We start from the raw sequence: 15,619 nt of genomic DNA, 5'->3' as shown, positions 1-15,619 counted from the left end.
TTAAAGTTACTATTACTCCTTGGAAACACTCGAGTCATTTCATGAACCTTTTGTTCAAAATCAAGCCCACCTATCTGTCCCCAGAGTAAGCAGATCCACTTTACTACCTCATACAGAGAGCTGCTTCAGGACTCCCAGCACAAGGAGAACTGATTAAATTATGTGATTGCACTGCTGAATCCCACAGTTAAATCATAGACAATAACTGAGACAGCAAAGTATGTGTGTGGTGACCTTTGGGGGTTTTCTGCTGTTACTGCTTTAATCTCTAGAATATAAACAAAGGGATTATTTCTTTCTCTAATGGAGTGGCAAGCTTTTTCTTGTAATCTTGCTCAAGTGCATCTTAATCCTGCTCTTCAGGAAGGAGCCCTGCAATCCTTCACATTATCATTCTTGTTGGGGTGAACATAGATGAAAGTAGTCCAGTGCATGAAGAGATCATTTTGGCTTTCTGTGACTGTACACCTTTATGCACTCAGAGCACGCCGGGATGTTTAATGTATTAACACATTTATATTTAAGCCCAGCAAAGCCAAGTGAAAAGTTAAGACCGTCATTTCCTCAAGGCCTACTGAGAAGCTTGAGCAAAGCGCCGAATTTTGTAATGCTCAACCAGACACTGAGCAATTGGGTCAGACTATAAAATGACAAGGCTAAAACATCTTCTCTGACCTATGCCACCTTCCACCCACACATTTCAGAGCTCTTTACAAACACTGATTTAATCACCTTCTAGCTGTCCTAGGATGTGTTATACTTCTGTGATTATCTGGGGTGCAGAAAGGTTTGACCAAACAGCAGTCTATCATATTGTATAAAGAACAGCGTATAAAAGGCTGTCTGAGAACTTGAATATCCTGAAAAGGAACGTTCCATGTATGCTTTCCCACCAGACAACGTTAGGAAGTAGATTTGTCAATAACAAAGCTTAGAGGTCTCCATTTGAAAGCTCCTGTTCTAACCCAAAAGAATGGCAGCAGCTGTGGTCATGGGGATACGGTGCCAGGGGTGCAGATTTCCTTCACGAGAGAAGAATATCCTAACTCAGTTTGACAACAGAGTTACCAGCAGTCTCACTCTCCTCGCAGACTGCGGGTGAGGAACGAAATATGCCTAGGGATGAAATTTCATCGTGTGGCTTAGCAGCTCAGTACATCACCAGAGCTTCTTGACTTCAGCGTTGTGAGCGGTCAGTCACCCAGCCTGTATAATTTAGTACAAGCCGTCTCCGTTCCCTAGCCTGCACGCTTGCACCAGCCTAAAGGAGAGCAGAATTTGGTGTCTGCTCTGCAACCCAGACACAACTCAGAGTAAAGAATGTTAGTCAAATAAATCAAAGAATTTTTTTAAAGTTACTAATGCCCAACCCCATTACACTCCTTTCTACCAAAGAAAGTTCATTCTCTTCTTTTTTAAACCAAATTTTCTGTACCAAATGCACATATTCCTGGTTTCTCACCCTCAGTCCTAGCTACACCCAGCATTTAAAAGCCCCGAGGGACGGGACTTGTTACATGCACTGCAGGCACTGGGAGCCTTTAAAAGAAATAAGTGCAAGATTTCTCAGCCACGTCTGTTTGAAAAGGATTATTGCAGACGTGTTAGTGCCTCTCCTGCTTTGCAAAGCCCTCCACTTGTTGTGCTGTTTATTCCCTCCCCACCCACCTCCCTTTAAAAATTTATCAGTAGTCAGAGACATCATGAGGAGCTACTGTAGTACACTTAATATTTAATGTGTGCAGCACACTTAATATTTAATGTTTAGATAAACATCTCCACACTTTTTTTTCCCCCCTGCATTTTTATGATCCTGGAAACAGGGCTTGCCATATCTACCCCACAGGACAAACAGCAAGTTGTCTGATGGCTTAAGACAAATGCTAGGAGCCGGGGCCTCCAGGTTACATTGCTGGTTCTGCCACTTGTAACAACAGGTTTTCACACTGGGCTCTATTCATACACCTCAGGTATCACACCAGGCCACAGTCCTTTCCACCTTCTCTTTTTCCATCAGCATTGAGCTCTTGTAGATGCTGTTCCTCTTATTCCTTTAACGACCAAAGTTAGGAACCTAAATTAATCTAAGCTCAAGTTTGATGCACAACTTAAAACAGGCTGTATTCGTACCACCTGCTGTACAACCCTAAGTCAACAAAATAATTTCTTCACGTTGCTGCTACCTCTCTGGCCAACCTTGCTCATACAGGTTGTAACAACGTCCCTTAAACCATCCACGTATAGCAGTGAGCACCCTGGACTCTGAACTAAACCGGGACTCTTTATGCTAGAAATGATGAATGGAGGATACTGGCATCCTCCATGTTCTTTGTATCTACAAGGCAAAACGTGGCTGGAAGCAACTTCCACACCACTCAGTCATGCAGCAAAGTCAAATTATGGGTAATGATTTTTGCAGCCTGGGCCACAATCCATTGAAGGCACCACTCTCGTTTTTATTCCCACAAGCTGTGCTTGAACCTCAGTGGAGGCGCAAAGGGGCACACGCGTTTGATCAACCCAGCTCCTTTTAATGTGATTTCTATTTCAGAACTGTTTCTTTTTATGCCCTCAAGTCTTTCTTGGTAATATCACCTGTGGCCTAATGTGACAGCAATGCTAAATTATACCTTGATGGCTAATTAGGGTAATTAAAGTGAAAGTAATCAAAGTAATGGGCAAACTCTTAATAAAATGGCAAAAAAATCTCTATTAATCGTAGAGGTTTTTTTCTCTTTTGAATGTCAAAGAACATGGATAAGGAAAAGGCTGGACTTCAGAAACGGACCTTAATGGAACATCATCGGTCTAAACACTCCTAAAACCATTCACCGCGAAAAAACATTCTTTATTATTAAAAAATAAGGTTAAAAACGCAGGGTGCACCACAGACAGAGTTTGCTGCTTTTCGTAACTAGTTCTCTTCACCCAGCCCCGCCGAGGGCCAAGGGAGCCGGTGCACTTTACCCGAGGTAAGGGGTCCCTCCCCGGCCGCCCCCCCCAGCGCCGGGCCCCGTCCACACCGCGAAGCCTCCCCGCCGGGGCTGCAGCGGGGCCGGGGTCTCCGCCGCCGCAGCGCCCACCCCGGCGCAGACACGCGCGGTACGAGCCGCCGCGGGCCCGGCTTCCTCACGGGCCCCCCCGGCTGCGGGGCCGCAGGGGGAGGCAGCCCCCGGGGCCGCCAGGCAGGAGGCACGGCTCCCTACCGCCGCACAGGCCTGCGCCGCCTGCCCGCCCGCCGGCAGCGGGGCCGGGGAGTGTTTGCGGTCTCCAGGCAACGGGGCCCTGCTCTCCGTCCCGTCCCGTCCGCGGCTGCCTCGCCTCGCCTCACGTCGCGTCGCCTCAGCTCACCTCAGCCCGCCTTGCCTTGCCTCGCGTCGCCTCAGGAGCTCCCCGGCGGGAGCGGGCCGCGCTGGGTCCCCCCGCAGGCCCGCGGAGGCCCCAGGCCCGCCCGGCCGCTCCGCCGACGCCCGCTCTCAGGTACTCGTGCTCCCGCCCTGCGGTGGCGGCTCCCGCGCGCAGCCGCGCCCCGCCGGGGGCCTGCGGCGCCGGTGAGGGCCCCTCAGCGGGAGGGCGGGACCCCAGGTGCGTGGGGCAGCGGGACAGGCCCTGAGCGCGGGTCCCGGCGCTGAACCGCATCTTTCTCACCGATTCCTGAGGTGGAAACAGGGAAAAGGTGCAAATTTTCTTCTCCTTTTCCTGTCTTTCCAAGGCGAAGGAGGAAAGTGGTGGGCAAAGGATCGAGGTGGTGTTCTGTCTCCTCCATGTCCACCACCAGGACTGACATACTGACTGATGATTAAAAATTTATCAAACTGACATCTCAGCCAGGGAGGGGAAGGCCTGGTGGGCCCCCAGCCCCACGTCCTCCCTAGTCCATGGGGCAGGGAACACTGACGAGGTTGTGTGGCAGCTTTCTGGACAATGTTACATGGCTGTGGACTAAGAACCTCTGTAGTGTTTCTTCTCGTGGCTTTGCTCCCCGGTAAGCCTGTCAGTGACAAAATGGTGGCTTTTCACAGGACCCAGGCTTGCTTGTGTCTGTCAATTGGAAAGCTGCCCCAAGCAAAAAAAAAAAACAGTTCTGCACAGCTCCTCATGTTGCTGATTTTCTGTTTTACAGGCACTATCCACATTGCATTTGTGATGCCACTTGGTGAAGATACAAGTGCAGAAAATGTCACCTCAGGAGCTTGCTGCACTGCTCTGCAAAGAAGGGGACCACCATCTCACCCAGCAGGAGTTACCAGTAGCCACTGCTTTCTACACGGCTGCCTTCAGCTGCAGTGCCCCCACAGCAGTACAGAGAGTGAACTCCTTAGACAAAGGGCTCTGGGAGAAGGTGATAGCCACCCTGGAGATGTGGTGCAAAGGCAAGGATCAGATTCCCAAGATCCAGAGCAAGAACTTGGCCCTTGTCTCCCTCAGTGTGGGAATAGCTGCCGTCTTTCTCTCCACCCTAAGTCCCAAAAACGTGGTATCCTCACTATATAAACTGGAGACCCTGCTCAGGCGAGGATGCTCAGAGGAGGTGGTGAGTAAATGCAATACCTTGCTCAAGGCTAACCCAAAGCATTCAACGGAACTGCGGCTGCTGAGGGCGTTGGCATGGGTGCTGTCAGGGACACAAGTCAGGAAGGGAGTTGTGGACTATGTCCAAGCCTTTGTGATGCATCGGGCTGAGGCAGTGGCCTATGTGTGTACTAAGCAAAGGGAACACCTGCCACAGGTCATCCAGGCCTTCTCTAATTATCTTTCAACAGCCCAGAAAGAAAGCCCAGACTGCAGTTCCTTGGACCAGTGGCTGGGCAACTGCTATGGCTTCCTGTCTGCAGTGGCACCGGATGATGTCTGGGTTTGCAGGGTGCAGGCAGCTTACCTCCTCAAGAAAAGCAAATTTGAGGAGTGTGTGGCAGTTTGTAGCAAGGCCCTCAAGGGCTTCTCAGCTGATAATAGTCTCAGAGATGAGAAAGCTGTGGGTCTGCTCTTGGAACGGGCTGCTGCATATTTCTTCTTGGGTGGACGGACACAGGAAATGATGCAGGATTTAGCAGAAGCCTTTGCAGCAATGCCTACCCAGGCAATGAAACACTTTGAAGAGCTTTTCTCACCACGTGACGCTGAGAGGATAGAAGAACAGGCTAGAACTGTCCTGGAGGTGAAGTTTGCAGCATACAGGGAGGCTGTGCGTACTCGGACTGAACTCAGAGGCAATCATGGTACTGAACTGCTCCCTTCTGTCATCCAGACAGTCCAGTTCCTCCTTCAGATCTGCCCAGGGTCCAAACGGGAGCTCAGCGTTCGGCTAGCAGACTGCCATCTCCTGCATGGACACATCAGAACTGCCCTGGATATCTGTGACCACCTCTTGGCAGCAGAGCAGAAAACTTACTACAATACTCTCTTAGCGTTGCGAGGATTCTGCTCCCTCCATGCTCATGACGATCAGCAAGCCCTGCAGGACTTTCAGAAGGTCATTGAGCATGATTCCCCACATCCTAACAGCTGTATTAAAGCCTTGTGTGGGCGTGGACTTCTCCGGATTTCTGGTGGCAGCCATTACTTGACAGCCCTGGATTATATCACAGCTTGCCAGTTAAAGCTGGAAGAAACCATCTTCACAATCAAGTCCTATGTGCCATGGAACCAAAGAGGACTGCTGCTAAAGGTTCTCCAAGAAGAAGGACAGAAGATGCTCCAGAAGAAGAGGTACCTGGGGGTCCGTTCAGCCTGTGGGCAGAAAAAGAAAGGGCTGTGCAGATTCCTAACAGGAAGAGAGTGGCTGGTGTAGTAGAGAGGGTACTTGCTTCAGATAACTGAGAATAGACCCTTTTAAAGTTCCTAATTAACATAACAGGTTGAAATAAAGCTGCATGGGTGTGGCTATTCCAGCAAAATATTGTCTTGCTGGTATGTCAGAATGCGATAGGATCCCCGTAGCCAAATCAGCTCAATCTTTCTGTGGAAGTGAATCCATGATATACCATTTGGCCTAAGCTAGGAGTGAGAAAAGAAAAGGCTAGAGGGAATATGACAGAGATTTCTCCTCTAAAGGAGTCGATACACCCATAATAAAACAGATTCATTGGTGCTAGCTGGCTCCCTTCACCCTCAGCTCCGAACTGAAGGATTTGGTGGGCCATGAAGTACCAAGCCCTTTTCTTATGGTTATGGAATTAAGTGGCAAAGATATCTGTAGTGCTGGATGTGGTAAAATGTATCATTCATTTTGATACTGGACTGATAACCTGCTGCTTAGTTTCCAGGTGAGACAAAGAGGCTCTGTTACTCTCATTAGCATTTTTTCCTTGAAGGGGGTCTTTCCCTTTTTCTTTCTTTTTTTTTTTCCTCCAGAGATGCCCCCGGGGTTTACCAGCTGGCTTCTCTCTTGATGGAGCTGGACGCTTCTGATGAAGCATCACAGATCCTTCGTGCTGATGCCCTGTACCAGCTGGGCTGTGTAGAAGAAGCCCACAAGCTCCTCTTACTAGCACTCTCCAGAAGTCCACAGAGGTCTCCCATCCTGGCTAGACTCGCACTTCTGCAACTGAAGAAAGGTTTCATGTATGATGGCAACCAGGTAAGGAGCACCTGGCTAGCGGAGAGAATGCGAGAGTGATCAGTGATGGTATGGTAAAGAGGGTTATCAATCCTTTTGGCTGATACAGAAGATGCATGGTAGAACTTAAGAGGGACCGCTTTAGACACACAGGCTTGCCAGAGGCTGTTCCAAGGGCTTTCAGTTTCCCAGCACTTTAACTAGGCAGAGCCTGAGTGAGCATCCTGCCCCTGGTGACAATATTGATGGGATTGGTAATTTTCCCCTAGAGAAAAGAAGGCAGAACTACTACCTAACTGATTATCCTAACGAAGCATTGTAGGGGGGGCAAGGAAAGAAACAAAACCAGAAGCTCAAATATCAGTCTGCGGTTTTTTTTCTTTAGTGGCTAATGACTTGTGCTTGAAACCCTCAAAGAGCTTCTGACATGTCGGTTCTCCTACCAAGGATTACAAAGCTGAATTACCAGGTTCTGCCATCAGAGGGAACTATTGCATTTTTAAAATCCCATATAAATTCCACTAGCTCTAAAGAGAACGGTTTTATGGTCACCACTTCACTACTCCCTATGAAAAATAAGTTTTCCATTATTTTGTGCCTTTGGGAAGGCTATTAATAAGTGACATGACTTTATTAGAGTTCATATGTTGCCCTTGGAAGTTGGATTCCTATCTGCAGCTTCCACTACAAGTCCTAGATGGAACATAGGTGTCACCAAAAATTTCTCTTCAAAATGTTTTTGCCCCACCTGCCTGTCAGCACCCAGACACTTGTACCTATTAATAAAAATAGGGAAAGTAGTAAGTTCAACGGATGTGTCTGGTGCATCGAGATAACTTTGTTCTTGTCCTGGCTTCTCTGGCTCAGATTTAAATGTTGAGTACCTGCTAAGCACATCTGCTTTACTGGAGGAAACAGCTTTTGATTCTTTTCCTTAGGAAATGTAGTAAAAAAGCCTGTGGTGATTTTCACTCTAGTGAATGGAGGCAAAGATGCCATACATCAGGCAAGATTATTTTCCAGGAAGACAGTAGTTTGTGGATTTGAATCCATACTTTTCCCAGATTCCCACTAGCAATACTAAAAGAAAGGGACAGCATTTCACTGATTTTCCATTCATTCACTGGTTTCAATTTTACAATCAAAAGGTGTCGCTGAAATCCTGTTCCACAGAAACTTTCTCTCTTTGGAGCAATCAGCCTGTGGTTCAGCTGTACTTACTAAAACAGTTAACTGCCAGTCTGGAACAGATGCTGCCCAAAGTAAGCAAAGCAGCATTATATATTTCCCCAGCTGCAGTGGTAGTGAGAAAAGATAAGTAGTAATGTTTTCTCCAAAGTGCATTTACACTAGGGCCAGCTGAAGAGTTAAGTAAAAGAGATTCATGGTCCTTGGCTGGACCGTGGCTGGCTGAGCCTCAGTGACACGTGGGGAAGCACTGGGTAAGAGCGTACTTGTCTCACCAGACAGCAATATTTCCAGCATTTAGCATGACTTCATGTATCTTTTCATACCAATCTTTCAGTTCTGCCCTTTTCTCTCACATTGTTAAGCTGCTAAAGAAAGTGATCAGAATTGGAGATACCTCCTGCCTCCTGCCCATCATGGACATTTTCAAAGATGAAGACAGGAAGATGATGAAAACTCACTGCCATTTCAGAGCTCTGACCATCTTGAAAGAGAAACAGAAGGATGCTGACATCAAAGAGGCCATTGCCTACCTTTCCTTTGCCATCATTGCTTCAGGTAGGGTTATCAAGATACTGACAGGAGATTTACTTCTATGGGAAATCAGATCAGAGGGTAGGCAAGCACATCCAACCAATTCTCATCTGTCATTTCCCCAATGAGAAGACTGAAACAGTAGACTTACAAAGGCAGGTGAAGAGCAGGATAAAATTTGTTTAAAGCAGCATCTCATCTGGACCATGAAATAGTGCAATTAAACAGTGACTGCAGTTCTTACTGTCCCGTAAGTAGCTTGTGAACTCCTTGAAATGGGTTGCAAGGGTTCAGTTCAGTTCTACAGGAACATCAGCCCCTTTTCTTTGCCTGTCTAGAAGACCCAGCATGTGATTTTGTTCTGTTGTTTAGCACATGAAATCCCCCTGGAGCACAGCTAACGATTATTTTATATTGCAGTTGTTCACATGCTAAAAGTTAAGTTCAGGCATAAACCACCAGGTCATATCAACACAGAGAACCCACAATTCCTTCATAACTTGGAAAAGATCCTTATCAAAATTGCCTTGAAAGGAAGGGGCATGTGGATGGCAGAAAGGTATATGCGCTGCAACCGGTGAATGAATGGGCCATGATTTTAATTGTCAAATTTATGTGTTTATTTGGGCAGCACTTATTTGAAAGCAGAGAAAAAAGAATGTTAGTATCAGAAATCCCAGTGCATATTAAGTGCACTGATGATGGTCATGTCCTTGGTAGGTTGCCTCCATTTGTTGCACATTAAAGGTGTGGCAGAGGGGCAGATGTGGAGATATGAAGACATTCCCTTTTACAATAGCTTCACCTCCCATTTGCTGCTTTCCAGAGCATGGCTGCATTTCTCTCCTCCAGGTGGTTATGCTGAAGATTGCCTTCTCATCAGGGCTCAATGTTATGGGCACCTTGGTCAGAAGAAAACTGCTATTTTTGATTTTAACACCATCCTAAAGGAGGACCCTAGGAACGTGCAAGCTCTGAGTGGACGAGGATTCATTTACCTTGCTCTGAAGCAGCAGAAGGTATTAGCACTATGTTGATTTGCTGGTGATTTTCTGACAGTATTAAGCAATATTAGCGTAAGGTACCACAGGCTTTGCCATAGACTCACTGAAATCAAAAGAGTTTCTCACAGAATTTAGTCTGTGAAGGCTCTTGTTTTGACTGGATGTAAAAGTAGTCCACTTGACCTTACTGATTTTCTTTCCCAAGTCTAGAGAGAGGAAGACTAAACCTTAATTATAGATTTTATTCACTATCATTACCGTGCATTGATTTGCAATGCTGCACACTCTCCCCTACATTTGATCTCACATTTTCATGCCATGACGTTGTGTTAGATGAAATGTAGCAACAAGAGGAAAAAGAAAGAACAGTTTCAACAGTTTCAGCACAAGGACAGGGAAAAGGAAAGAGCTTCCAAAGGTATGCAGCTGACCTGTGGGATAGCAGAGAACTGAAAGCACCTAAAAGAACAAATTATCATAGTTCTTGCTACCATTTCATTTTTCTGGTCGTGTTTTTACATAGGAGGCAGTGCAAGATTTGATCTCAGCGCTGAAGGTGGAGGCAGGAGAAGTGATCCAGGCAATCCTGTCTTTAAAGCATGAAGCCCAAGGGTTGATCACTCAATGGCTCCTTCAGCATGGGAGGACTGCATTAACTGAGCTTGTTGCTACTAAAGACCTCTCAAAAGAAGAAACCCTCAGGGATCTTCTCATGATTGCAAAAGCACTAATTAAAATTTGCAAGGATTCGCAATATCACATCTTCTACACAGATGTTTTGATTGCAAATGGTAAGTTCCCGTTCTTTTACATAGCTGATCAGACTAAGTGAATAGCAGTAAATGAAAAGAAAGCCAATGTTAAATGGCAAGGCTCCTGTTGTATAGTATTTTTCAAGAGAAGTTTGCAAATGTTTTGAGAAAGGGTATGAAGTAGTTAATACCCTTAGATATGGACTGTGGACAGGCTACCTGAATCCTGCTTTAGTAAGCTTTCTTGATGTCTCTTTCTCCACATGGAATGGGTTATATAGCTTGTGCTGGTGTTAACCAACAGGAAGGTATGAAGAGGCCCTTGATCACCTTCGGGAGGCATTTAGCCACTCTCTTCCTGACGACTTTGCTAGGGCAAGACTAGCTGTGCTACAGCTGAAGAAGAGGAACGTGCCAGTGGCAGCTCACTCATTCAGCATCCTAGCCAAGAGAGATGAAAGGGAGTTGGTGTTTCTCCTGAACTTCCTAGACGCTAAGCAACAGCAGCATCTCTCCCAGGTACAATCATTTTTTGATGGAACATCTGTGGATTCAGTGAGGAAAAAAATGGGAAGCAAGATTAGGCTGCAGAGATTTTCTCTGCTTTGAACAGAAGTATGTAGGAAGACAATTTATCAGATGAATGAGAAACAAATTGGCTTCTTCCTCCAGCCTTCACTTCAGCCAGATTAGGAAGTTGAATCCAAACTTCTTTAATTGCAGTGACCTTGCTTGTCTCTAATAATTCATCATTACCACTTCTTACCACTTGAGGGAATTTCTTGTTGGTCTCCCTAGCATGAGACCTGTTTAATCCTGACACTACAATGCAGGGGATGTGAGGAGCAGCAGCCTGAGATTTGACAAGATCATTGCTAGTATTGTGCTCTGTATGAGTTACATAGTGCTCATAGCTGGCTTCCAGGGAAGGGGAATTCATGTTTTGTTCATTTTTGTGATGAAATGAAACTGAAGGTTCTGATTCAGTCACATTTTCTATCTGAAATGCTTCAATCCCTTTTGCTCTTTTGTGTAACACTTAGAAATTTAAATATGTTCACATTTTTATAAAATGACTAGCCTTTGAGGTTGGTATTGGTTTTCTTAGCTAAAACTGTTTGACATAAAAATGGCACATTGCTCTAGTCCACCCATGTATATATTTTTCAGGATTTTTTTCAAGTTTCTCCCCCAAAATACATCCAGCTCTGAGAAAGCATCTCCAATAATAAGACAGGACAAGGTCAGATTGATGGTAAGGAGTTTTAACATTCACTCAAGCATCTGCAATTCTGATTACCCAGAAGCTCCGTGCTCTGAGAATCAGTTTGCTTCCTTTTATTCAATTTGTAGATTGTGTGCGCCCTGGTGAGAAGCTATATTGTTATGCTTTCTCCCAGGTTATAAAACAAAAACATGCTGATATACTTAATGCATCTTGAGAGGAGTACTTTGTATGTATTTTAGCGAAACAGCAGGAGGACATAAGTAAACAAGTATTCATTTACTGGTCTCTAGATACACCCCATTACAGAGAAAAGAGCCCCTCTCTTCTGAATAATGTAAAAAGTTCAGTCTTGGAGGGAAGAGTTTGAAGATTTTAGAGCCAATTTGCAATCTTTCACTATATAAAGTTGATAAAGGTACAATCAAGAATGTGTCTATGGAGGCCCTGAGGAGGTGTCTATAAATGAAGATATGTTTTACAGCTGAATTTCCCTTGCCACCACATCACTCGTTCTGGATGGAAGTCTCACAGACACATCCATCCATGCTGCGCTCTGAAAAAAACACAGGAGGGATTTTCTTATGCTGCCAATAAGAAAAAAAAAAAGAGAAGGAAAAAAAACCACCCCAACAAACTCATTTTTGTACAGCTTAAACTGCACTGATGTATTAGGAACTCACTGGTGCCACAGAGTAGTGAAACCTTTAAAATGGGAGAGGCACTTTATTTCTGTCTTTTTTTTTGGCAGCTGTGGAACAGGGTCTGGAATAAAACCCCTTACTGGTGGCTTATTTATCATGAAAGATTTCTCTGCCACTTGCGAGAATAGGGGTGGCTGGACTGATTTCAGGACTGGAACTCAGTACCAGTGTAGCAAATAAAATAGAGTGATTTTTTTTTTTATCTTTAATCTTGTGCTTTTGTTCAACTGAGTAAACATTTGGACTCAAGCATCTGGGAGTCTTTCCATATTCTCTAATCTTCCAAGATTTACTGAGTGTGATTACTTTTATTACTGATTAGCCCAGAATTACAATTTTTTTCCATATGTATTTTGTGTCAAGGGGATAAGTATGTACTTTGCTGAGGTGGGGAAGGAATTGGTTAATTCACCTGCCCAGTGTCTGAAAGGATTTTCCAGTAGCACTTCCGTTTGCCTGCAAGGTTATTCCAGTTTGTGTGTGAAAGGAAGATCTTAGTAAAAGCAAAGAAGCTTACAGACAGAATTAGTGCCAAAAAACCCCACTGATGGCTTGACTTTGCCATGGCTCCTAACTACACTCTAGGGGAGGGTGTTCTTTCTGTTACCTCCATTTCACAAATAAGGAGACTGAAGCAAAGAAGAGTTCAGTGGTTTACGCTCAGCCCTCACTCTCAGCACTCCACGCACAAAAGTCTTACTGCCACTTTGTTTGAGAGTGTTTGGAGATTACAGGCATTATAGAAATGTGTCATCATTATCCTGGAGTCTGGTCTGAAAAGCTAAAAATAATTCTCCATAAGCTGAATAGGAAAGGGTGGAGGAAGGAGAGCTCCTTGATGTACTGATTTTTTTCATGAAAAACAAAGCAATAAAATTCTTCCATTATTTATAGTCTAAGGGGTCCCATGGTAAGAAATTTGTAAACAACTGGGAGAGCCACATGGGAATAGGAATCTGAAAGATTTATTAAGCTCCAAAAGGTCAGCGGAAGGGAGGTTTCTTGCTGCTAGTGCAGCTTCAACCCTTCAGTTTCCTATGTCAAAGGTTAAATGCATGACTGATCTCTATCTCCTTGCCCAGATCTTCAGAGCTGCACTTTCTGTTGGCTGTTGACATGCTATAGGACATCCAGAGCTGCACTCCTACAGAAATGGTCTCAAAAGCTGTATGGTCTGTGTCAGAACTAGGCCCTCAGCCCAAGGTAGAAGTTGCCATCTGAGATGGTTTTGGACAGGCTGCCTTACAGTTTATGACCAGAACTATTAAAGCCAGTGATTGACACTACTCGGGGAGAAGTCCCATCTCTATTTCTATGTGTGGAAGCTGAGAGACTCTCTAATAAATATGATTACATAAAGGATTTTACATTCCTTTATAGCAAAATAACTGGGGTAGAATTCTTCATAAACTGTTAGAAATGCCTAAATTATTTCACGCCACTAGTGTCAGATGAGGTGCTCAGATTTGACCTGCAATATTGATCTGTTTCATCCAGAACTTGTTTTCCTTAGTTCTGTTAAAGAGAAATCAATTCTGATCTAAGTCAACCAAAATAAAAAGATGAGGCACACAAAGAGACTGGAAGACCTGAGCTGGCTGTCGAGGGGGGTTACGGAGACAGTGGCTGGGCTAACTGAATTTTGGGGAGCCACAAGCACCCAAAGTGTGATATCCCGTGAAATGAGACTGATGAAAACATTTATTCTGTGCTTGAAGTCTCAGCTTGTTTGGCTCAGCCTTCTGCAAGACCTAAGCTGCTGGTGGCAGCCTTGTTTATAACTTAAGTATTCACTCTGCTGCAGCACGTTAAAAGCTTTGTTTATTACCAATAAAGGGGCATAACGAGAAATCCATTTGAGGCAAATAGTTCTAATGGAGTTTCTTTATTAACCTTTATGAACCTAAAAATTATGCAGCTCTTTCTGCCTTCTCTGTTTTCTTGTTGTTGTTTTTCCCTTCAGATAAGGGCAGATAGTTCACTAGCATTTGAGATTAATGATTAGCAAAGCCATCAGTTGGCCATTCTTTCCTACAGCTTAGGTAAACTTCAGAGACCAATCTTCATAATTAGTACATGCAAATATTTGTGAGGCAGTACATGGGACTAACTATCTATCGACCAGAAGATGCAGTTTCCATATAGTCACCTGTCAGAGCAGACCATGGCAGAGATTTGGTTTCCTGAAAGGAACACTGTCTACTTCTAGAGTTTGATCCATTCAGTTTTCAGTTCACATATCATTCCTAAGGAATGGAAACAGCTTCAGAAGAAATGTTCTGAGAAAGTTTTAGCAAAACATGCAGAAACAAAGAGAAATGGTTCAGAAACCCTTGAGATAACAGCAAGTGCCCAATGATCCAAGATTTTTATATCTGCAGGCAAAAAAATACGCCAATTATATGTTCTCCAACTAGATGCAATGTCAACTTCTGAAAAAGTATCCGAAATTTCTTAATGTCTACCTGTGGCCAGTCCAGACTAGATATTTTACTCCTTTTTTAACTTTTAATAACTAATATTAAGTAACTTTCTGTCCACAGGTAGCAGCCCAAGAAGGAAATGTGCTGATTAAAGAACACTGCTATGAGAAGGCTCTTGGTTATTACACCCTGGCTATCTTGACAAGCAAAGATAATCCAAGGTATCTCCGACAGAGAGCTGCTTGCCTTACGCACCTGAAAAAATATGACGAAGCTTTAAAAGATACGGAGAAAGTGATCCAGATGCACGGCCGTAACAGCCTTAAAACACGCACTGAGGACCACTGCTCAAAAGGGCACCTGCTATTGTCCGTGGCTGAGGAGGAGGCAGCAGTTCAGCAGTATATTGAGGCACTGCAGTTAGATGAATCTATAGCATTGTGCAGCATCATCGATGGCCCTGGCAGTGAAACTTTAACCAAAACATTTCATAAGATTGCACAATATCATTTTGAAATGCAGCATCATGAAGAGGCCTGGAAAATCACAGACTATGGTCTTAAAATTGATAAAAATACTGAACTTAAGAAGCTGAAAACAAGACTTAAGCGAGAGGCATCAAGCTGTAGCATACATTAATTTATCTGTTTTGGGATTTTTCAGTGTCTGATTGCTTTCTAGTTTGTTTGTGAGGCTGCAAGAATAAGGGAAAGATGAGAAGCTCATGATAAATACGCAATGGACATGGCACCGAACATGGTAAAGCAAGATTAGGAGAAGAAAGTTTCAGGTAGTGAAACAAAACTGACCAAAACAGGTATGAGAAAAAGGCAAATTGCAGTATTCAGTATTCTTTAAAATTATTGTGGATGTATGTAAACTCCTCCTTGTGAAGAAAGTGTTTCATCTGGCTAAACTGAACTAATTCTAACACATCAGTTCCAATCATAGTGAAGGAAAACACTCAGCTTGCAGTTTATAAGTAATAATCAGGTATTTCCTTGCTATTTATTTTATTAGCTTTAACATATACTGTACAACTAAGTAGCCTTATTTTTATGGGCCAGTCAAAAAGATCAGTCAAAAGTAACATTTGTAGTGTATTTTATATTTGTGAAGGACCGTATGTGTTACACTGCTCAGATGACCCACTCCTGAATGGAAGGAACTGCCCTTGTCACAGCCTAGTGGATTTGCCATGATCAGCACCAATATAGGGGAGCAGGAGCA

The 15,619-nt window shown here is 44.3% G+C and overlaps 1 protein-coding gene across 1 annotated transcript; it reads left to right on the top strand.

Moving 5' to 3' along the window:
* Positions 1 to 4,177: 4,177 nt before the first annotated feature.
* On the top strand, positions 4,178 to 15,028 carry TTC34 (tetratricopeptide repeat domain 34). Its single transcript, XM_068415250.1, has 8 exons — positions 4,178 to 4,512; positions 4,924 to 5,709; positions 6,355 to 6,580; positions 8,113 to 8,305; positions 9,134 to 9,300; positions 9,809 to 10,076; positions 10,342 to 10,556; positions 14,510 to 15,028. Exons 1-8 carry the CDS (start codon positions 4,178 to 4,180, stop codon positions 15,026 to 15,028), a joined length of 2,709 nt encoding a protein of 902 aa, XP_068271351.1.
* The last annotated feature ends 591 nt before the right edge of the window (positions 15,029 to 15,619 follow it).

This window comes from Nyctibius grandis, chromosome 17 (genome assembly GCF_013368605.1).
Source record: "Nyctibius grandis isolate bNycGra1 chromosome 17, bNycGra1.pri, whole genome shotgun sequence".
Taxonomy (NCBI): domain Eukaryota; kingdom Metazoa; phylum Chordata; class Aves; order Nyctibiiformes; family Nyctibiidae; genus Nyctibius; species Nyctibius grandis.
Note: the sequence above shows the minus strand (reverse complement) of the source record. Positions and strands in the feature narration are given on the sequence as shown.

Coding starts and splice junctions, on each gene's coding strand:
- TTC34 (XM_068415250.1), top strand. CDS start 4,178: ATGTCACCTCAGGAGCTTGCTGCACTGCTCTGCAAAGAAGGGGACCAC. Junction 9,301..9,808: donor TTGCTCTGAAGCAGCAGAAG/GTATTAGCACTA, acceptor GTTTTTACATAG/GAGGCAGTGCAAGATTTGAT. Junction 10,557..14,509: donor AACAGCAGCATCTCTCCCAG/GTACAATCATTT, acceptor TTCTGTCCACAG/GTAGCAGCCCAAGAAGGAAA.